The following is a 19,112-nucleotide window of genomic DNA, read 5'->3' as shown; positions in this document are numbered from 1 at the left end:
ATGAGTGCAGAGAAGAAGGGAAAGAAAGACAAATGGCTGGCACATGGATGGTGGGGACACTTTGAAATAAGAATAAGAACAATGACCAACAATTACCCAGCCCTTTCTAGCACCAGGCTGTGATGTAAGTTCTTGGGAGGATGGATTTCTTTCACCCCCCCACACAGAGAGCCCTCTGATGCAGACACTGTCATTATCCTCGTGTTACTGAAAACTAAGGGGAGCGAAGTAACTTGCCTGAGGCAACGTACCTAAAGAGCCATGGAGCTGGCATTGAACTCAGGCCCTCGGACTGTGACCCAACCCTGCCCCAGCCAAGCTGGCCCTCTGGCCGTGGGGACGTTGCTGGGGGGAGAGTCCTGAGCAAAGCAGGACCTGGACATCGCATTTGAGATGTTAATCTGATGCTTGTGGTGCTTAATTCTAACTGGAAGGGGCCAGAAGGAAGCTGGAAGATCACTGTGATGGTCACTATCCAGGCAAGAAATGACCATAGATGGATCCAGGGAAGAGCAATGAAAATGATGGTTAATGTTCTGTGCTTGGCCCTGGACCAAGCACATCACACGCCTTATCTTAACCCACAGCGGAACTCCTATGAGGGCTCGGCTAGCCTTATCCCCATACGCAGATGGGGACACTGAGGCCCAGAGCATTAAAGACCACACGGGCAGCATGTGGTTTACACTCTCGTCCTTCTCACTAATCCTGAGAAATGGTAGGACTAATAGAATTTGTCAAGTCCAAAGTCAGATGCAGCGCTGGAGGAGACGCACCAAAGGAAACAAAAGCCCGGACAAGACAAGACAAGAGCCTTGCTATGCTGGCAGGAAAGGAAATGTGTGGGCTGAACAGAAAGAAAAGTGGTTGGGGTGGGGGAGGAGGGATGACACAGCACACCTGAGGGGACACGGGGGTTGCTGGGACTGGGGTGCTGCATGCAGATTCCTCCCTGTTCACTGGATGAGTGATAACATCATTTTTCCACTCCACCCGCCCACCTCCGTTGGTTCAGACAGACTGTGCAAAGCTGCAGGACAGTCTCCAGCCTCAGGAGTTCCCAGCCAGGTGGGGCTGGGGAGAAGATCTTGAGGGTGAGCTCAAGGTGTGGGCACAGGTGCCAGTTGGCTCCCATCTGGGGTGGTGTGGCTGGCACTGGTCTTGGCAGACAGGGAGTGTCCTCCCTCGTCGTTGGCACCCACGCTCCTGGAACTCCATCCTGACAACATCCATCTACTGGCTGAGGGCTTCAGAGCAGTCGTCTCCCCCTGAAGTGCAGCTCTCAGCCCATGCCCAACAGGAGGCGGGGGATAAATACCACAGCTCCCTCTCTCCTCGGTTTGGGTCATCATCAGAGGCTCGTGCTCCCCACTAGCTGCCAGTCCCTGAGGGATAAGCTCCAGCACCTGCTGCAGGGTAACTGGCTGCAGCACATACCCTCCACTGGCCGCTTTCCTTCTCTGCTTCATGTCCCAGGGTGGGGTCATCCCCCAGTGAAGTGCCTCCCTGGACCTTGTCTCAGGGTTGGCTTCTGGGGGGCCCCCACCTGAGACACATGTCTGGGCCACGGGAGCTCTTCTGGTGCAGATCTGCAAGGAGGGAACGGTCCTCAGAACCGGCTGCAGATCTGGGTCCCTGGGGTGTGGAGGCTTCTGGGCTTTAAGGTCAGGTTTTTGATTAAACTTGAACCCCCTATCTGGAATCTCCTGTTACACCAGGGGCAGGATGACAGAGGGAAATCGTCATGAAACTTGACAAAGAGCCAAATCACCGAGAACCAATATTTAAAATACAGGGAGTGTTTTCTGAAGCAAGAAGAAATACAATCCTGCAGCCTGTGGAACAAAACCCACAATCACAGAAAGATAGACAAGATGAAAAGGCAGAGGGCTATATACCAGATGAAGGAACAAGACAAAACCCCAGAAAAACAACTAAATGAAGTGGAGATAGGAAACCTTCAAGAAAAAGAATTCAGAATAATGATAGTGAAGATGATCCAGGATCTTGGAAAAAGAATGGAGGCAAAGATCAAGAAGATGCAAGAAATGTTTAACAAAGACATGGAAGAATTAAAGAACAAACACCTAGAAGAATTAAAGAACAAACAGACATGAACAATACAGTAACTGAAATGAAAAATAAACTATAAGGAATCAATAGCAGAATAACTGAGGCAGAAGAACGAATAAGTGACCTGGAAGACAGAATGGTGGAATGCACTGCTGCAGAACAGAATAAAGAAAAAAGAATGAAAAGAAATGAACACAGCCTAAGAGACCTCTGGGACAACATTAAACGCACCAACATTTCCACTATAGGGGTCCCAGAAGGAGAAGAGAGAGAGAAAGGACCTGAGAAAATATTTGAAGAGATTATAGTTGAAAACTTCCCTAACATGGGAAAGGAAATAGCCACCGAAGTCCAGGAAGCACAGAGAGTCCCAGGCAGGATAAACCCAAGGAGAAACACACTGAGACACATAGTAATCAAATTGACAAAAATTAAAGACAAAGAAAAATTATTGAAAGCCACAACGGAAAAACGCCAAATAACATACAAGGGAACTCCCATAAGGTTGACAGCTGATTTCTCAGCAGAAACTCTACAATCCGGAAGGGAGTGGCATGATATATTTAAAGTGATGAAAGGGAAGAAACTACGACCAAGATTACTCTACCAAGCAAGGATCTCATTCAGATTCGACGGAGAAATCAAAAGCTTTACAGAAAAGCAAAAGCTAAGAGAATTCAGCACCACCAAACCAGCTCTACAACAAATGCTAAAGGAACGTCTCTAAGTGGGAAACACAAGAGAAGAATACGACCTATAAAAACAAACCCATAACAATTAATAAAATGGTAATAGGAACATACATATTGATAATTACCTTAAACGTGAATGGATTAAATGCTCCAACCAAAAGACACAGGCTTGCTGAATGGCTACAAAAACAAGACCCATATATATGCTGTCTACAGGAGACCCACTTCAGACCTAGGGACACATATAGACTGAAAGTGAGGGGATGGAAAAAGATATTCCATGCAAATGGAAATCAAAAGAAATCTGGAGTAGCAATACTCATATCAGATAAAATAGACTTTAAAATAAAGAATGTTACAAGAGACAAGAAAGGACACTACACAATGATCAAGGGATCAATCCAAGAAGAAGATATAACAATTATAAATATATATGCCCCCAACATAGGAGCATCTGAATATATAAGGCAACTACTAACAGCTGTAAAACAGGAAATCGACAGTAACACAATAATAGTGGGGGACTTTAACACCTCACTTACACCAATGGACAGATCATCCAAACAGAAAATTAATACGGAAACACAAGCTTTAAATGACACAATAGACCAGATAGATTTAATTGATATTTATAGGACATTCCATCCAAAAACAGCAGATTACACATTCTTCTCAAGTGCTCATGGAACATTCTCCAGGATAGATCACATCGTGGGTCACAAATCAAGCCTCGGTAAATTTAAGAAAATTGAAATCATATCAAGCATCTTTTCTGACCACAACGCTATGAGATTAGAAATCAATTACAGGGGAAAAAAACGTAAAAACACAAACACATGGAGGCTAAACAATGTGTTACTAAGTAACCAAGAGATCACTGAAGAAATCAAAGAGGAAACCAAAAAATACCTAGAGACAAATGACAAAGAAAACACGACGATCCAAAACATATGGGATGCAGCAAAAGCAGTTCTAAGAGGGAAGTTTATAGCAATACAAGCCTACCTCAAGAAACAAGAAAAATCTCTAAACAATCTAACTTTAAACCTAAAGGAACTAGAGAAAGAAGAACAAACAAAACCCAAAGTTAGCAGAAGGAAAGTAATCATAAAGATCAGAGCAGAAATAAATGAAATAGAAATAAAGAAAACAATAGCAAAGATCAATAAAACTAAAAGCTGGTTCTTTGAGAAGATAAACAAAATTGATAAACCATTAGCCAGACTCATCAAGAAAAAGAGGGAGAGGACTCAAATGAATAAAATTAGAAATGAAAAAGGAGAAGTTACAACGGACACTGCAGAAATACAAAGCATCCTAAGAGACCAGTACAAGCAACTCTATGCCAATAAAATGGACAACCTGGAAGAAATGGACAAATTCTTAGAAAGGTATAACCTTCCAAGACTGAACCAGGAAGAAACAGAAAATATGAACAGACCAATCACAAGTAATGAAATTGAAACTGTGATTAAAAATCTTCCAACAAACAGAAGTCCAGGACCAGATGGCTTCACAGGTGAATTTTATCAAACATTTAGAGAAGAGCTAACACCCATCCTTCTCAAACTCTTCCAAAAAAATTTCAGAGGAAGGAACACTACTAAACTCATTCTATGAGGCCACCATCACCCTGATACCAAAACCAGACAAAGATACTACAAAAAAAGAAAATTACAGACCAATATCACTCATGAATATAGATGCAAAAATCCTCAACAAAATACTAGCAAACAGAATCCATCAACACATTAAAAGGATCATACACCATGGTCAAGTGGGACCTATCCCAGGGATGCAAGGATTCTTCAATATACACAAATCAATCAATGTGATACACCATATTAACAAATTGAAGAAGAAAAACCATATGATCATCTCAATAGATGCAGAAAAAGCTTTTGACAAAATTCAACACCCATTTATGATAAAAACTCTCCAGAAAGTGGGCACAGAGGGAAGCTACCTCAACATAATAAAGGCCATATATGACAAACCCACAGCAAACATCATTCTCAATGGTGAAAACTGAAAGCATTTCCTCTAAGATCAGGAACAAGACAAGGATGTCCACTCTCGCCACTATTATTCAACATAGTTTTGGAAGTCCTAGCCACGGCAATCAGAGAAGAAAAAGAAATAAAAGGAATACAAATTGGAAAAGAAGAAGTAAAACTGTTACTGTTTGCAGATGACATGGTACTATACATAGAGAATCCTAAAGATGCCACCAGAAAACTACTAGAGCTAATCATTGAATTTGGTAAAGTTGCAGGATACAAAATTAATGCACAGAAATCTCTTGCATTCCTATACCCTAATGATGAAAAATCTGAAAGAGAAATTAAGGAAACACTCCCATTTACCACTGCAACAAAAAGAATAAAATACCTAGGAATAAACCTACTTAGGGAGACAAAAGACCTGTATGCAGAAAACTATAAGACACTGCTGAAAGAAATTAAAGATGACATAAACAGATGGAGAGATATACCATGTTCTTGCATTGGAAGAATCAATATTTTGAAAATGACTATACTACCCAAAGCAATCTACAGATTCAATGCAATCGCTATCAAATTACCAATGGCATTTTTCACAGAACTAGAACAAGAATTCTTAAAGTTTGTATGGAGACACAAAAGACCCCAAATAGCCAAAGCAGTCTTGAGGGAAAAAAACGGAGCTGGAGGAATCAGACTCCCTGACTTCAGACTATACTACAAAGCTGCAGTAATCAAGACAATATGGTACTGGCACAAAAACAGAAATATAGATCAATGGAACTGGATAGAAAGCCCAGAGATAAACCCATGCACCAATGGTCAACTAATCTATGACAAAGGAGGCAAGGATATACAAAGGAGAAAAGACAGTCTCTTCAATAAGTGGTGCTGGGAAAACTGGACAGCTACATGTAAAAGAATGAAATTAGAACACTCCCTAACACCATTTTATTTACATAAAAATAAACTCAAAATGGATTAGAGACCTAAATATAAGACCTAAAACTCTTAGAGGAAAACATAGGAAGAACACTCTTTGACATAAATCACAGCAAGATCTTTTTTGATCCACCTCCTAGAGTAATGGAAATAACAACAAAAATAAACAAATGGGACCTAATGAAACTTCAAAGCTTTTGCACAGCAAAGGAAACTACAAACCAGACGAAAAGACAACCTTCAGAATGGGAGAAAATATTTGCAAATGAATCAACAGACAAAGGATTAACCTCCAAAATATATAAATAGCTCATGCAGCTCAATATTAAAAAAACAAACAACCCAATCCAAAAATGGGCAGAAGACTAAATAGACATTTCTCCAAAGAAGACATACAGATGGCCAAGAAGCACATGAAAAGATGCTCAACATCACTAATTATTAGAGAAATGCAAATCAAAACCACAATGAGGTATCACGTCACACCAGTTAGAATGGGCATCATCAGAAAATCTAAAAACAATAAATGTTGGAGAGGGTGTGGAGAAAAGGGAACCCTATTGCCCTGTTGGTGGGAATGTAAATTGATACAGCCACTATGGAGAACAGTATGGAGGTTCCCTAAAAAACTGAAAATAGAATTACCATATGACCCAGCAATCCCACTACTGGGCATATACCCAGAGAAAACCATAATTCAAAAAGACACATGCACCTCAATGTTCATTGTAGCACTATTTACAATACAGGTCATGGAAGAAACCTAAATGTCCATCGACAGACGAATGGATAAAGAAGTTGTGGTACATATATACAATGGAATATTACTCAGCCATAAAAAGGAACAAAATTGGGTCCTTTGTAGAGATGTGGATGGACCTAGAGACTGTCATACAGAGTGAAGTAAGTCAGAAAGAGAAAAACAAATATCGTATATTAAAGCATATATGTGGAACTTAGAAAACTGGTACAGATGAACCAGTTCGCAGGGCAGAAATAGAGACACAGATGTACAGGACAAACGTATGGACACCAAGGGGGGAAAGTGGCGGCAGGGGGTGGTCGTGTGATGAACTGGGAGATTGGGATTGATATATATACACTAATATGTATAAAATGGATGACTAATAAGAACCTGCTGTATAAAAAAATAAATAAAATTCAAAAAAAAATACATGGAGTGTTTTCTGATAAATTAGAGCATGTAATGGGCTATTTTATCCAGATTGATTTGTTCAATGTTTGCTAAAGACTAGTTCTTTAGGCTAAGTATCAGCATCTCATTGTGTGTTTAGCTTTTGAACTTACACTTTACAGAGGAAAAAATACTACAAAACTGTAGTCAGTATAGAACTATTATTCACAAATTGGGACTGTTGGCAATGTCATCTCAGAGGAACACAAAAATTAAGTTTGTTTTGTATGTAAGAAAATAAAGGAAAATAAAATAATTAGAGTGGGGAAGGGTGGACCAAGTGATAAGTTAGATATATAAGATGAAGAGGAGCATACAGCAGGCTGCGGGTGTCCAGTCCCCATGGGTAAACATTTGGTGTCTAAGCAATGTGCATGCTCTCTCCCATCACCATTTGGGGCTCCTCATAAGATCCAATGTGACACTGTCTGCTCCAAAGCTCATTCCCCCCCAAGCTTCTTTCTCTCTTGCATTGGGTTCAGGACGTGAACCAAAGAGACAGTAGATCAACCCATGTCGCACCTTAGTGTGTGCCTGTCCAGAATGGGTTGGAGTCTCAGAATTCTGCATCTCCTGTAGCCTCATGCAGCTCATGCAGCTCAATATTAGAGAGGGAACGGATGTGCATAATAATAATGGTAGGTGATATCTATTCAGCCTTTGCCTCAGAAGCAGAACTGGATTCCAGGATTCCAGTGCAAGTCTTTTAACTGGGAGGGGGGAATCTCAGGAAGCGCCCCCCAGAGAAGAGCAAGAAAATGAGTTGCGGAAGAACGGGCAGCTCATCAAGGCGTGTTATCCAGCAAGATGCTGGATGGGCACCTAGAGCTTATCCCTGCTTGGACAACCGCGGGAGTCAGGGTGGCGTTTCCGCGAGCACATCCGAGGCACGAGGGAACCGAGGTATTTATTCACCAACCCCTCTCTGTCTGAGGGCTACTTCTGGGGGCTGGTGAGTTCCTGGTACATCTGTGCTGCCCTGCATTCTGGTAGGATGGGCTCTGGGGACCAGAAAAAGCCCAGAGTCATGGGGGCCGGATGATGGGGGTCAGGCAGGCACGCACAAGCTGTACATACTAAGTGGTTACAGGTGGGGCATTACCCAGGCAGCGCCAGATGCTCTGCCAAGAGCTTTGCACGCCTATCTTCATGCGTTCCTGAAAGCAGCCAGATGAGGTGGGTGCTGCATTTACCTCCAGTGACCGATGGGGAAACTGAGGCTTGGCAAGGTAAAGCAGCTTGTCATGGCTACGCGGCTTATCGGTAGAAAAGCCAGGACTGACACTCAGGTGGGTTTCACTCAAAGTGCATGCTCTAAACCGCCAGGCTTTATATCCAGCTCGGGGTCCTGGAGAATCAACCACCAGCCAACCTGCGTGCGGCCCATGGGGCCTAATGGTCAGCCCTGGGTCGTCTGAACTAGGTCTCATGCAAGGAGATGAGTGAGTAACTTAAGATCTATCCGAACATAATTTACCCTCTTTGTACTAATCCTCTCTGGACACCAGTTTTAGCTTTGAGTTGACACTGACAAATTAAGGACATGCTCAGCACTTTTACAAGAGTAAACAGGAAATTCCACAAGCTCCTCTAATCATTTTTCTCTTCCAGGGTGAAATCCCTTAAATAAACACGTCTGCCTCGCCAGCGACTTTTTGCCAGGGCCTTGCTGACCAGATCCTGTGGGTCCCCTTAAATGTTAAAACCCCTGCGGCAGCCCCTCTCCCAGAGCGCTGGGCTTGGTGGCAATGCCAGTTGCACAGAGGTCTCTGGGACACGCCCTGTCCTGGTGCTCTCAAGGACGGGGCTGTCTCCCAGTGGGTCCGTCTCTGGTCCTTTGTGATGGTTAAGCACAGGTGAGCTGCCCTTAGAGGGATGTGGGGTGGGGAGAAGGTGAAGACTAAAGAACCTAACATTTCCTGAGTATCTACTATGTGCTCCCACTTTACAGATGTGGAAATTGAGGCCAGGAGAAGTTCTGTAACTTGTTCCAAAGCCCCCAGCATGTTGGTGATATACAAACTTTCTCACTCCTAATCTCGGTGTCCTACTCTCTCATCAAACATCCCATCCTGGTGGCCTGGCAGTGCCTTCTCTGCATCCCGTTTGTTGGAGCTGCTAAATCCATCAGAGGCTGGGGTAAAGGAGCAGCGCCTCTTTCCTGGTGACCTTTTATTCCCGGCCACCTCTGCTTTGTGATTTTGAGTTGACAACACAAGCAAAGGGAGGGATGATGCTGAATTAGAATTTATCTCTAGGTTTTCTAGGGGAACCCCTTCCACTTGTGGCTATTTAAATGTATATTAATTATAATAAAATTTAAAATCAGACTAACCTCTCAGTCAGACTAACCGCACTTCAAATGCTCAGTAGCCACAGGTGGCCAGCAGCCGCCTTATTGGAAGGAGCAGAGAGAGAACACCTCCATCAGCACAAAAAGTTCTACTAGGTAGCGCTGGTCTATACAAGTAAAGTTGAGTCTCAGGGCCAAAAAAGCAAAAGGATGGCCTTGGAGAGCTAAAAATAACCCCTGGGGCTGAGGTGGAGCTTTGACATGCAAAGCTGCCTCTCCAAGTTGGGGGGGGCAGGAAGGGCCCCTTCCACCTCCTGCTGGTACCCTGGCCCCTCCATCCCCTGAGAACCAGCTAGGGCATCAATTAGATTATTCTTTGGCTCTTAACAAAAGCAATCTAGGCCCCAGGGAAGGGAGTGGATCCAGGGAAACCGTTTTCTAGATATTATAATTAAACAGATAACTGGAAGCAGCCCAGCCCACAAGGAAATGACATCCACCAAGTGAGGCCCCTTCCAGAGAGCCCCCTCCCCCAGGACTGAAAGGGGATTGGAGCTCGCAGGAGTCAGGGAGAGGAAGGGAGTCCTTCCCAACTGAGATAGGGCTCTCCCCCAGGTTCCCAAGGAGCACATCCAAAGTAGCCTTCACCTCGCTCTGGGTGGGGGTTTAGGTTGCCATTAGGGTGCAGGCTGCAAAGCCAAGAGTCCCCCTTCAGGATCCGCCCACACTCCTGTGCTTCAGTCACCCTGACTGATGAAGACCTGACCAAGCGTCAGGTCGGCTGGTGACCCATGGTCTGGCAGGAAAAACACGAGGCTTCTGGGGGTTGTGAATTAAGGGACAGTGAAGAGTGCGGGTGGGGCGGGGAGTGAGCAAGCAGAGCAGGGGCAGAGGACACCAGGGGGAGGCGGGGCCAGCTCGGGGGCAGAGACGGCCTGGAGGGGGCAGGACAGAGAGAGCCAGGGCACGCAGGCACTCTGCTTGGGCTAGGCGGGCAATGCCGCGACATCAAGGAAGTACAGACCGGACCTAGAGAAACCACAATTGCAGAGGGAGGACGGTATCTGAACAGCCTGACCCTCGAATCCCAACCACATTTCACCACCTCTGTCCCAGGGGCCTTCCTCCAGTGCCAATTGGTTTCCTCTGCAGCTCTGGGGAGACAGGAGGTCTTCATGGAATCACGAGACAGAAATGAGCAAGTTCTTGAGATCAAAAAGCTGTTCTGGGAGTAAGGGAGAATCTGGATGCAGGCTCACAGAGTGAGTTTCCCCAATTCCTAGACCAGATTAAAAACTTCCTGGGCAGAGAAGGAGGAGAGAAATGTGGACAGGCGCTGGGGGCTTGGGGAGACCACCAACCTTGCGGATCCAGCCCTGGACACCATCCTATGGGGATGCTGCAGGGACTGACATGAACGGTCCCCGTTGCTGCTCCTGGAGCACCTCCCTGGGCGGAGATGGCCCAGCACACGGCTGATGGCCCAGCACACTCGCGTGATGGCCCAGCACACGGCTGATGGCCCAGCACACTCGCGTGATGGCCCAGCACACGGCTGATGGCCCAGCACACTCGCGTGATGGCCCAGCACACGGCTGATGGCCCAGCACACTCGCGTGATGGCCCAGCACACGGCTGATGGCCCAGCACACTCGCGTGATGGCCCAGCACACGGCTGATGGCCCAGCACACTCGCGTGATGGCCCAGCACACGGCTGATGGCCCAGCACACTCGCGTGATGGCCCAGCACACGGCTGATGGCCCAGCACACTCGCGTGATGGCCCAGCACACGGCTGATGGCCCAGCACACTCGCGTGATGGCCCAGCACACGGCTGATGGCCCAGCACACTCGCGTGATGGCCCAGCACACGGCTCCTGCCTGTGCTTCTCAAACACCCACGCTGTTGGGAGCCCACCTCCTCTCCTCACGTGGGAGCCACTAAAATGGGCACTGGACACTGGGATGCAGTGAGGATGGAGATATGGACAAGGGAGTCCCCCCCCTGGACAGAGCTGGCTGAAGGCAGATGGTCAGGGACCTCCTGGTGGCCTGAGCATCCCTTTGGCCACCCTGGGAAGCCTGATGTGACCCTAAAAGCTCCTCGGAGGAAGAAGTCTCTTCCGTGGGCACAGAGCGTCTAGGTTTTAGAATATAAGGATGGATGTCAGAAACATTCTCGTTGATGTTTCTTTCCTGGGCTGGTCCATGGGTGGGTCTGAGTCACTGGACCAGCTAGCAGCCTATCTTCCAGACTCACTTAGCAGAATTTGCATTTGTAAGACCTCCATGTTCATTTCCAGAGTGCGATACTTTACCACCTCACACCCAAGCATGTAGAAATCTGTGCCCGCCGAAAGAGAGGAATCACACTAAAAATGCAAAAAGAAGGCTCAAAACTTAGGCAGAATCCCTTCAGAAGCTGACAAGGTACACAGGGGGCATTTACTTCTGCTGTGGAGGCTGATTTATTAAAGACAGACCAGTCTTGAGAAAGAATCTCAAATATTGATTACTTAAAGCTTCTTCACTGGAAGAGAAAATGTGGAGCCCGGCTCACAATCGCAAAGATTCAGCTGTCTACATGCTGGATAAGCAGCAAAATTTCACAAGGTATTTATAAATCACCAACAAAGCATGATTCTAGAAAGTTATTTCCAGGCTTGTTCGTCCATTTGGGGGAGGGACCATGAGTTTCTAGGGTGCACATTTCCTCACAGACCAGGAACACTGCTTTCAGCAACTCAACATTAGAACAGGCTGACTGTAAAGCAAGTTCTCAGACAAGTGTGTTTCCTTGGGGATAATCATTGTTGATAAAGTTACACAGACAATGGATTTCCACTCTAGGAAGGAACCCATATGGAAAGAAAGTCGGAAGGGCTCTTTTTCTAGTGCAGTCTCAGGCCTGAGCATTTCTAACAGCCACAAAACCAGAAAGAGCCAAGGGAAAGTTAAAGTCACAGTGTGGGGAAATTTTAACCAGAAATGGCTACGTGATTTCCACAAAGCTCACACAAAAGAGGGAAGTATTCACGTGAAAGAAAAGAAAAAGAGAGGTAAGCTTTTTTGACAAGTAAGATTGAAGGATTGTTTCAGGGAGTCCTCGGAACCACCTGTGACCACAGGCCAGCACCCGGCTGAGGTCAGCAGCTACGTGAAAAGCCTTCTGTGAAAAGCAAACTCACGGGGTCTGTGTGGAGAGGGGTATGTGAGTTTAGGTGCAAATGTGAAGTTTAATCAGGTTTTGGGATATACTCTGAAAGGCTCAGGCGCTCTGGTGGAGACCCCAAATCACTGCCAGTCGGTTCCCGGGGCCCTCTCCCTGGGGTGGCCTGGGGTGACAGGACACAGCTCTGGGACCCTCCCGCAGAGGGCTTCCCTCCCCTCACTGGAGGAGGCCAGATGATGAGTCCCCACATCCCATTTTATGATGCCCTGAGAAGTGTTCCTCAGGTACCTGGATTCTGGGAACCCCTACCCAAGTGGCCCTGAGCCTTCCTCGCTGGACTCCCTGGACCTTTGTCGCCTGGCTGGGGAGCAGACTTCTCTGGGTCACAATTCCCCAGGCGAGGAGGGACGGCGACTGGGGCCTGCTTCCCCGCACTTCCAAGCCAGCAGCCAAGTCACCTCTTGGTACCTCCCACCCTCCCACCTTAGTTTCCGCTCACTCCAGACCCCCTGGACTCGAGGGTCTACATCTTCGATCACGGGTTTCTGGTTCCTGCCTGGAATCCCTTCCCCCTTCCCCTTTAGAAAATGCCTGCCCACTTTTCAAGCCCGCTCAGCTGCCCCCCAGCACTGGACGGAGGCTTCACTGCGTTCCCACGGCACTGGGGGGGCCACGGCCACGCTCACACACCGTGGGAGCGGTCCAGAGGTGGGCCTGCCTACAAGACAGCGGGCTCCTGCAGGGTGAGCTGTGTTTGGGCTTTCAGAAGGGTCCAGCCCGATGCCACCATGTTGCAGGGGCTTGGAGACGCTTTCCAGAAGGCTGAGTGCAGGAATCTGTATGTAGCTCCTGCAGCTCTGACTCATGCATTTATCTGTCCACTGGCCACCGAAACGGCTCAGGTGAGCCCTGGCAGCCTTTCTTACATCCAACAACGTTCATCTGACAACTTCTGAGCGCCTTAAATGTGTTGGGTACCATAGTGGGTGGAGGGGTAAAAAGAATGGTTTGTCTCGGTGCTGAACCATCAGGGACTGAGCAGCTTTTGTTTTGCGACTCGTCAGATGCTGCCTAAGGGTTTCTCGTGATGCTCAGGTCCCCCCAGGGGGCTTACACTCTCAAGGGTAGGATAACATAGACTTGCTCCTTGACCCTGGGGAGGCCACCAGCAGGCCCACCCTGACAGGTGGAGAAGAGGGGCCCCTCCTGGCCCGAGCCCGGCCCCGTCCTGCACCTGCCTGCACGTGGACCCCCCCCCCCGAGGCAGCAGGTCAGGCTTCTCCACCGGGGTCTCCTCCCTCTGAGAGGTGGGTCCGGGGAGGAGGCCTGCGCAGGCCTTGGCCACAGGTACAGGCTCCCTGGGTGGAGAATTCTGAAATTCCGGGTGCCTGGAGCGTGGTCTTGAAGGGGTGGACACTGACCTTGGCCCCTGGACTCCCTGCCCTGTGGTTTCTATGATGCAGGGCCCAGGGCCGAGGAAACCTGTGGTTTCTATGATGCAGGGTTCCAGGGCCGGAACCACCTGTGACCACAGACCAGCACCCGGCTGAGGTCAGCAGCTACGTGAAATGCCTCCCGTGAAAAGCAAACTCAAGGGATTCAGAACCAGTGATGACAAAGTGTGAAGCTGCAGGCTTATGTCTTTTTTCCCCCACGTGCTACTCTTTTAGGCACATGGGGAAAAAAAGCACCTTTAAGCAAAGGGGGAAATTACCCTTGTTTGTCTACTTGGCCTTCATGCCTGCCTGAGATGCACTGCCACAGACGGCAGAGGCCTTACGGGGACCCTCGGCTCACGAAGGACGAGGCACACGCACCCTCCTCTGCCTTCAGCTGGATTCACAGGACCCCGGTGGGAGGTGGAGCCCCGCCATCGGCAGACAACAACACTGCCTTGGGAGACGGAAGCTCGCGCCGTTTGGGCCCGGGCCGCGAGTGGAAGCCCCATCTCTCAGATGCCGAGGCATCAGGGCGCTAAGGCTGCTGGGGCGTTCTGGACCCGACGCAGTGCCTGGGCCTTCTCAGCCTGGTGACCGGGAAGGCTCTCTGGTGCCAGGGGTGGCAGCTGGCATCCACAGTAACTGCTCTGTGCCTGTAGTTGTCCTGAAGGGCAGGAGGCTGCAGAGTCTGCTTTATCGTTTGGTATTTTTAGAGAATGTCTTTGCTGACAGAAGATCCCTCGTGCCTTTTTTTCAGGCAGAGTATTGGCCGGTTGGGGTGAGTGGGGAAAGACGTTCACCAGGAAGGGAGTCACGCTGAGGGCAGCTTATGGGTCCAGAGGGTAAATATCTTACCAGAAGCCACGCACAAAGCAAGGAGCACAGAACTGGGCCCCAACTCACGTCTGGTCTGACTCCAGAGCCCAGGGTGCGCCCACTGACCTACTCAGGTCAGGCGTGGATGGAAAAGTAAGGTCTCTGTCCCCTCCCCTGAGTCATGGTGTATGTGTGACTGCAATAGAGGCCGCTAGAAATGACGTGTGTGACTTCCGAGGCCGGGCCATTCAGGCCACGGGCTTCTTCCTTGTCACCATGACCCTCCCTCTGCAAACCCTCAGCTGCCACGTGCAGCCACGCTGGAAGGGCCACAGAGAGGTGCTCTGCTCAGCAGTCGCAGCCGGGCTAGTCCTCTGGGCACTGCAGACACGGAGAGCAGACAAGGGAGTGGACGAGCCTTCTCCGAGGGCTCCTCCAGCAGCAATGGCTCCAGCCCCAGCCATCGGCCTCACCACCAGCCATCCGAATCGTCCCACCCCGGGCCCCGGATCCTGGGGTACAGCATCCCCTCTGTGCCCTTTCTGAACTACTGACCCCTGGCACCCATGAGAGACAGAAAGTGGTTATTGGGTATGCCACTACATTTGGAGACCGTTTCCCAGCAATAAGTGACCAGAATGGAATTAAGAGCATTCCGGGGGAGAGTGAAAGCCACCGAGTTGGGAAAGCACAGTGACGAACCTAGTGGAGCATCTGCCCTGGGTCTTTCTGGTTCTGCAGCCACTCCTGCGAGACAGCCTCACCCCTGCACCCGCCCCAAACTCTCCGAATGGGGACAAGGAAAATCAAAGGCCTTCAAGCCACTGGGCCTGTGGACGAAGTGCTAGGGCAGTGGTGGATATTAAGAGCCAGAACACACTTTTATGGACCACCTACTACGTGCCATTACATTTAATCCACGAATTTAACAAATGCTTTGACCGCACCACGTGCCAGGAACAGGCCTGGGAAGGAAGCCTCGCACAGAACTACATCCCTGTTCTCATGGGGCTGATGTGTGAGTGAGGGTGATGGGCAATAAGCAAATAACTCTATAATATTATGTCACAGAGTGCTCGGTGCTGTGGAGAAAAGCAAAGCCGGGTAAGGGGAAAGACAGGCAGTTTACAAAGGCTGGTTGGGAAAGGAAGGCCTCCCCAAGAGGGTGGCGTTTCAGCAGAGAGAACCCATGCTCTGTCTGACCTCAGAACCCACGCCCTGGGCATGGGTATCAAGGAAAGAAAAAGCCAGGTATCTTCCAGCGTACACACCTGTGGCCTCTTAGAAACAGTACATTTGGATACACACTTCCATATATAAAACAGATAAACAACAAGGACTAACTGTAAAGCACAGAGAATTATACTCAGTATCTTGTAATAACTTATAATGGAAAAGAATCTGAAAAAGAATAGGTACATGTATATATATACACACACATATATATATACGTATATTACATGAATCACCTTGCTGCACACCTGAAACATTGTAAATCAACTATACTTCAATAAAAACATTTTCTAAAAAGTACATTTGGAGATTGCCCTCCTTGGGGCTCACAGGCCCCCCACCAGGTATGTGAACAAGAGGGGAGACTCCTCTGAGGGCACCTCTCTGCCCCACCCCGACCCCCGCCAGGCCTTCCCTCCGGCCCTGAAGGCAGGGCCACCAGATGGGTACTTACACAGAGCACGTGGAGGACCACCGCCCCCTGTCTTCTGTCCTCGTTGGTGAAGATGTCATTGGGGAACTCGTGCAGGGCTACAGAAAGGAGAGAGAAAACCAGCTCAGTACAGGTGACAACACTTTCAGGGCGGGAGGTCTGGGACAGCGCTGCCATCCTTGTTCTGATATGGGGTCCACGAACCTGGATGAGAAAGGATTACATCTTTTTTTTTTTTTTAATTTTATTTATTTATTTATTTATTTATGGCTGTGTTGGGTCTTCGTTTCTGTGCAAGGGCTTTCTCTAGTTGCGGCAAGCGAGGGCCACTCTTCATCGCGGTGCGCGGGCCTGTCACTATCGCAGCCTCTCTTGTTGCGGAGCACAGGCTCCAGATGCGCAGGCTCAGTAGTTGTGGCTCACGGGCCTAGTTGCTCCGCGGCATGTGGGATCTTCCCAGACCAGGGCTCGAACCCGTGTCCCCTGCATTGGCAGGCAGATTCTCGAACACTGCGCCACCAGGGAAGCCCAGATGACATCTTTATGTTCACAAATCTCTAACTGGAATTTGGTGTTTCCTCCAGATAAGAACGGAGGCAACAAACTGCAGCTGTGCTAGAAGCACCCGGGCTCTGCTCCCAGGAGACACGTTCATGATCCTCTGTCCTGCCATCCGCATGGCTCACTCATCATTTTAGCGTGAGGGTGGCTTGCAGACCGCCACCTGTGACCAAGGGTTCATGAGAAAACACGGGAACCACGATCACGCAGGTCTATCTTCTAACACAGTGACAACTTCATTTCAGCGGATCAGTCTCCCTCTGTCACCTCACACATCTTGCAAACACTGAAATGTTTTCCCGAGCAGAGGTCTGCAGGCTTCAGGGATTTCCCAGGGGTCCGTGGCACACACAGGGTTAAGTCCCTGCTCTAAACCGTCCCTCTGTCCCTCCTTTCCTTGTCCCACTCCTGCCCTGGCCTGGGGCCTGGGCCTCTTATGACTCCCTCCCGGCTCTCACTTCTATAACACATTGCCCTCCCCTCCCCAGGGAGTCCAGTACAGGGCAGAAGCCACGAGAAATCTTCCTTTCTGCCCACTTTCCAAACCCAGGACACTGATGGCCGCTGTGGGGCAAAGCGAAGGAGAGGGAACCCTGCAGGGCAGGCCTGTCTCTCACCCTCGGGCACCCAGAGCCCAGATTTCCTGTCACCGTCCGGCCCACCGTGCGCCTGGACCCGGCCGACCCTGCGCCCCACTCCGTGGTTCTGAAGATGACAAGCCCCGCCCACAGCCGCGCTGCTCCTTCCCAATGTGCCCTTTGTCTGTATGAACCCTCAGCGCCCGCGGGGTGGGCTGGCTGCTGACAGGCCGGGCTGGGCAGAGACGGAGGCTCTGAGGGCAGGACGGCCACACAGACTTGTGCAGAGTCGACAACGGCGCACGCAGTGAGCTCTGCTCCTGGCAGGCATGGGCCCTGCACTTCGCACCCACTGTGCCTCTGACCCGGGACGGAAAGCTGCTGCTCCCGCGCTGTAGATGAGGAACCCGAGGGGCAGCCGGACTGGACACCATCCTAGAGGGTCCACAGCGAGGACCACGCACCCAGCAGACGGGCTGGGGCCGCCCTCACTGCTGTGATCCCGGCTCCCGGCATCTATTTGCCATCTTACTCCACCCGCTGACCTCTTCCTTCTGGGGGCCCCCTCCAAGCAGGGGACCTGATCTGATCTAAATTCTGCCTCCACACCCCAGAGGGAAGCCGGTGGGCCGTTTGTTCCTTTGCATTTCTCTGTGCAGCTGCCATGGGGCTTTTCAGCGTCGGGCAGCTCCCGGGTAAATGTGACCATCCCATTGCCCACCTACCCCCAGAAGTGGAGACTGGTTGGTGGGCCTGGTTACTGTATCGATCAGGACAGCCGTCATCCTGGGGAAACTGAAACCAGGGCCTGCCCTGTGATGGGTGCCACGCAAAACATTCACGCGTGGGGACCGCTTACCATCAGCGAGGAGGAGGTGGGAAAAGTGAGGGGGCATCGAGGTACCTCTGGTGCTGATACATGGAAGCCAGCTACTTTCATCCCTCCTACCCCACCCTGGCTGAGGGCAGCAGGTGAAGGGAGTGAAGGCCACGGTGCGGGCAGCCTTGTGTCTGCAAGGCGCCCACACCGTGCCAGCTCCGTCATCCCTGCCTCTCTACCAGGACCTGCAGGAATGGTTCAATCAAGGGTACTATGTCAGTATGTGATACATTTATGTTTTGAATCCAGGCATTTTGGTTTTAAATCCCCTTGGCACTCAGCAGTGAGTGGAATGACCATGACCAGGTGGGTCCTCTGGGCTTTGAGTTTTGGTAGGGGAGGGTCTCGGCGGAGGTCTGGATGCCCAGCCAACCCTGGGACCTGGCTGGGGCTCTCGGACAGGACCAGGCTGAGGGCTGTTCCCTTGGACGGGGAAGGACCCACGGAGCCCAGTGCTGACGCCGGAGGGGCTGAATGCTGTCCAAAGTCCTGGCCAAGCACGTGTTGGGGGTGGGGTGGGGGGGGGAACGGGAGGGGGGAGTGGGCGTGGGGACCACAGCTCTCTCCTTCAGGCTCCTCCTTCCTTACAGCTCAGGGACCCTCCTCTCTCTCTCTCTGGGGAGTGGGAGGCTTGGCAGTGTCCCCATCTTGATCTGCTCTTCCTGGCCTGGTGCCTGATTCATCACCAGCCGGAAACCCCTAGTCCTCGGTCAAGGGTGTCTCCTCCTGTCGGAACCCATGACTGGCCACGAGAAAATCGGTGAAATTCTCTGTGAGATGATCCCAGTGTAGCAGCAGGGG

The 19,112-nt window shown here is 49.7% G+C and overlaps 1 protein-coding gene across 1 annotated transcript in view; it reads right to left on the bottom strand.

Moving 5' to 3' along the window:
* SLC24A3 (solute carrier family 24 member 3) overlaps nt 1–19,112 on the bottom strand; it is a 473,993-nt gene that overhangs the window by 178,264 nt on the left and 276,617 nt on the right. The window contains exon 3 of the mRNA XM_057530157.1: nt 16,314–16,390. Within this exon, the coding sequence (XP_057386140.1) occupies nt 16,314–16,390 (77 nt within the window). The remainder of the gene's footprint in view (nt 1–16,313; nt 16,391–19,112) is intronic.

The sequence above is a fragment of the Balaenoptera acutorostrata genome, chromosome 15 (assembly GCF_949987535.1).
Source record: "Balaenoptera acutorostrata chromosome 15, mBalAcu1.1, whole genome shotgun sequence".
NCBI classification, from domain to species: Eukaryota; Metazoa; Chordata; class Mammalia; order Artiodactyla; family Balaenopteridae; genus Balaenoptera; species Balaenoptera acutorostrata.
This window is presented reverse-complemented; position numbering and strand designations above follow the sequence as displayed.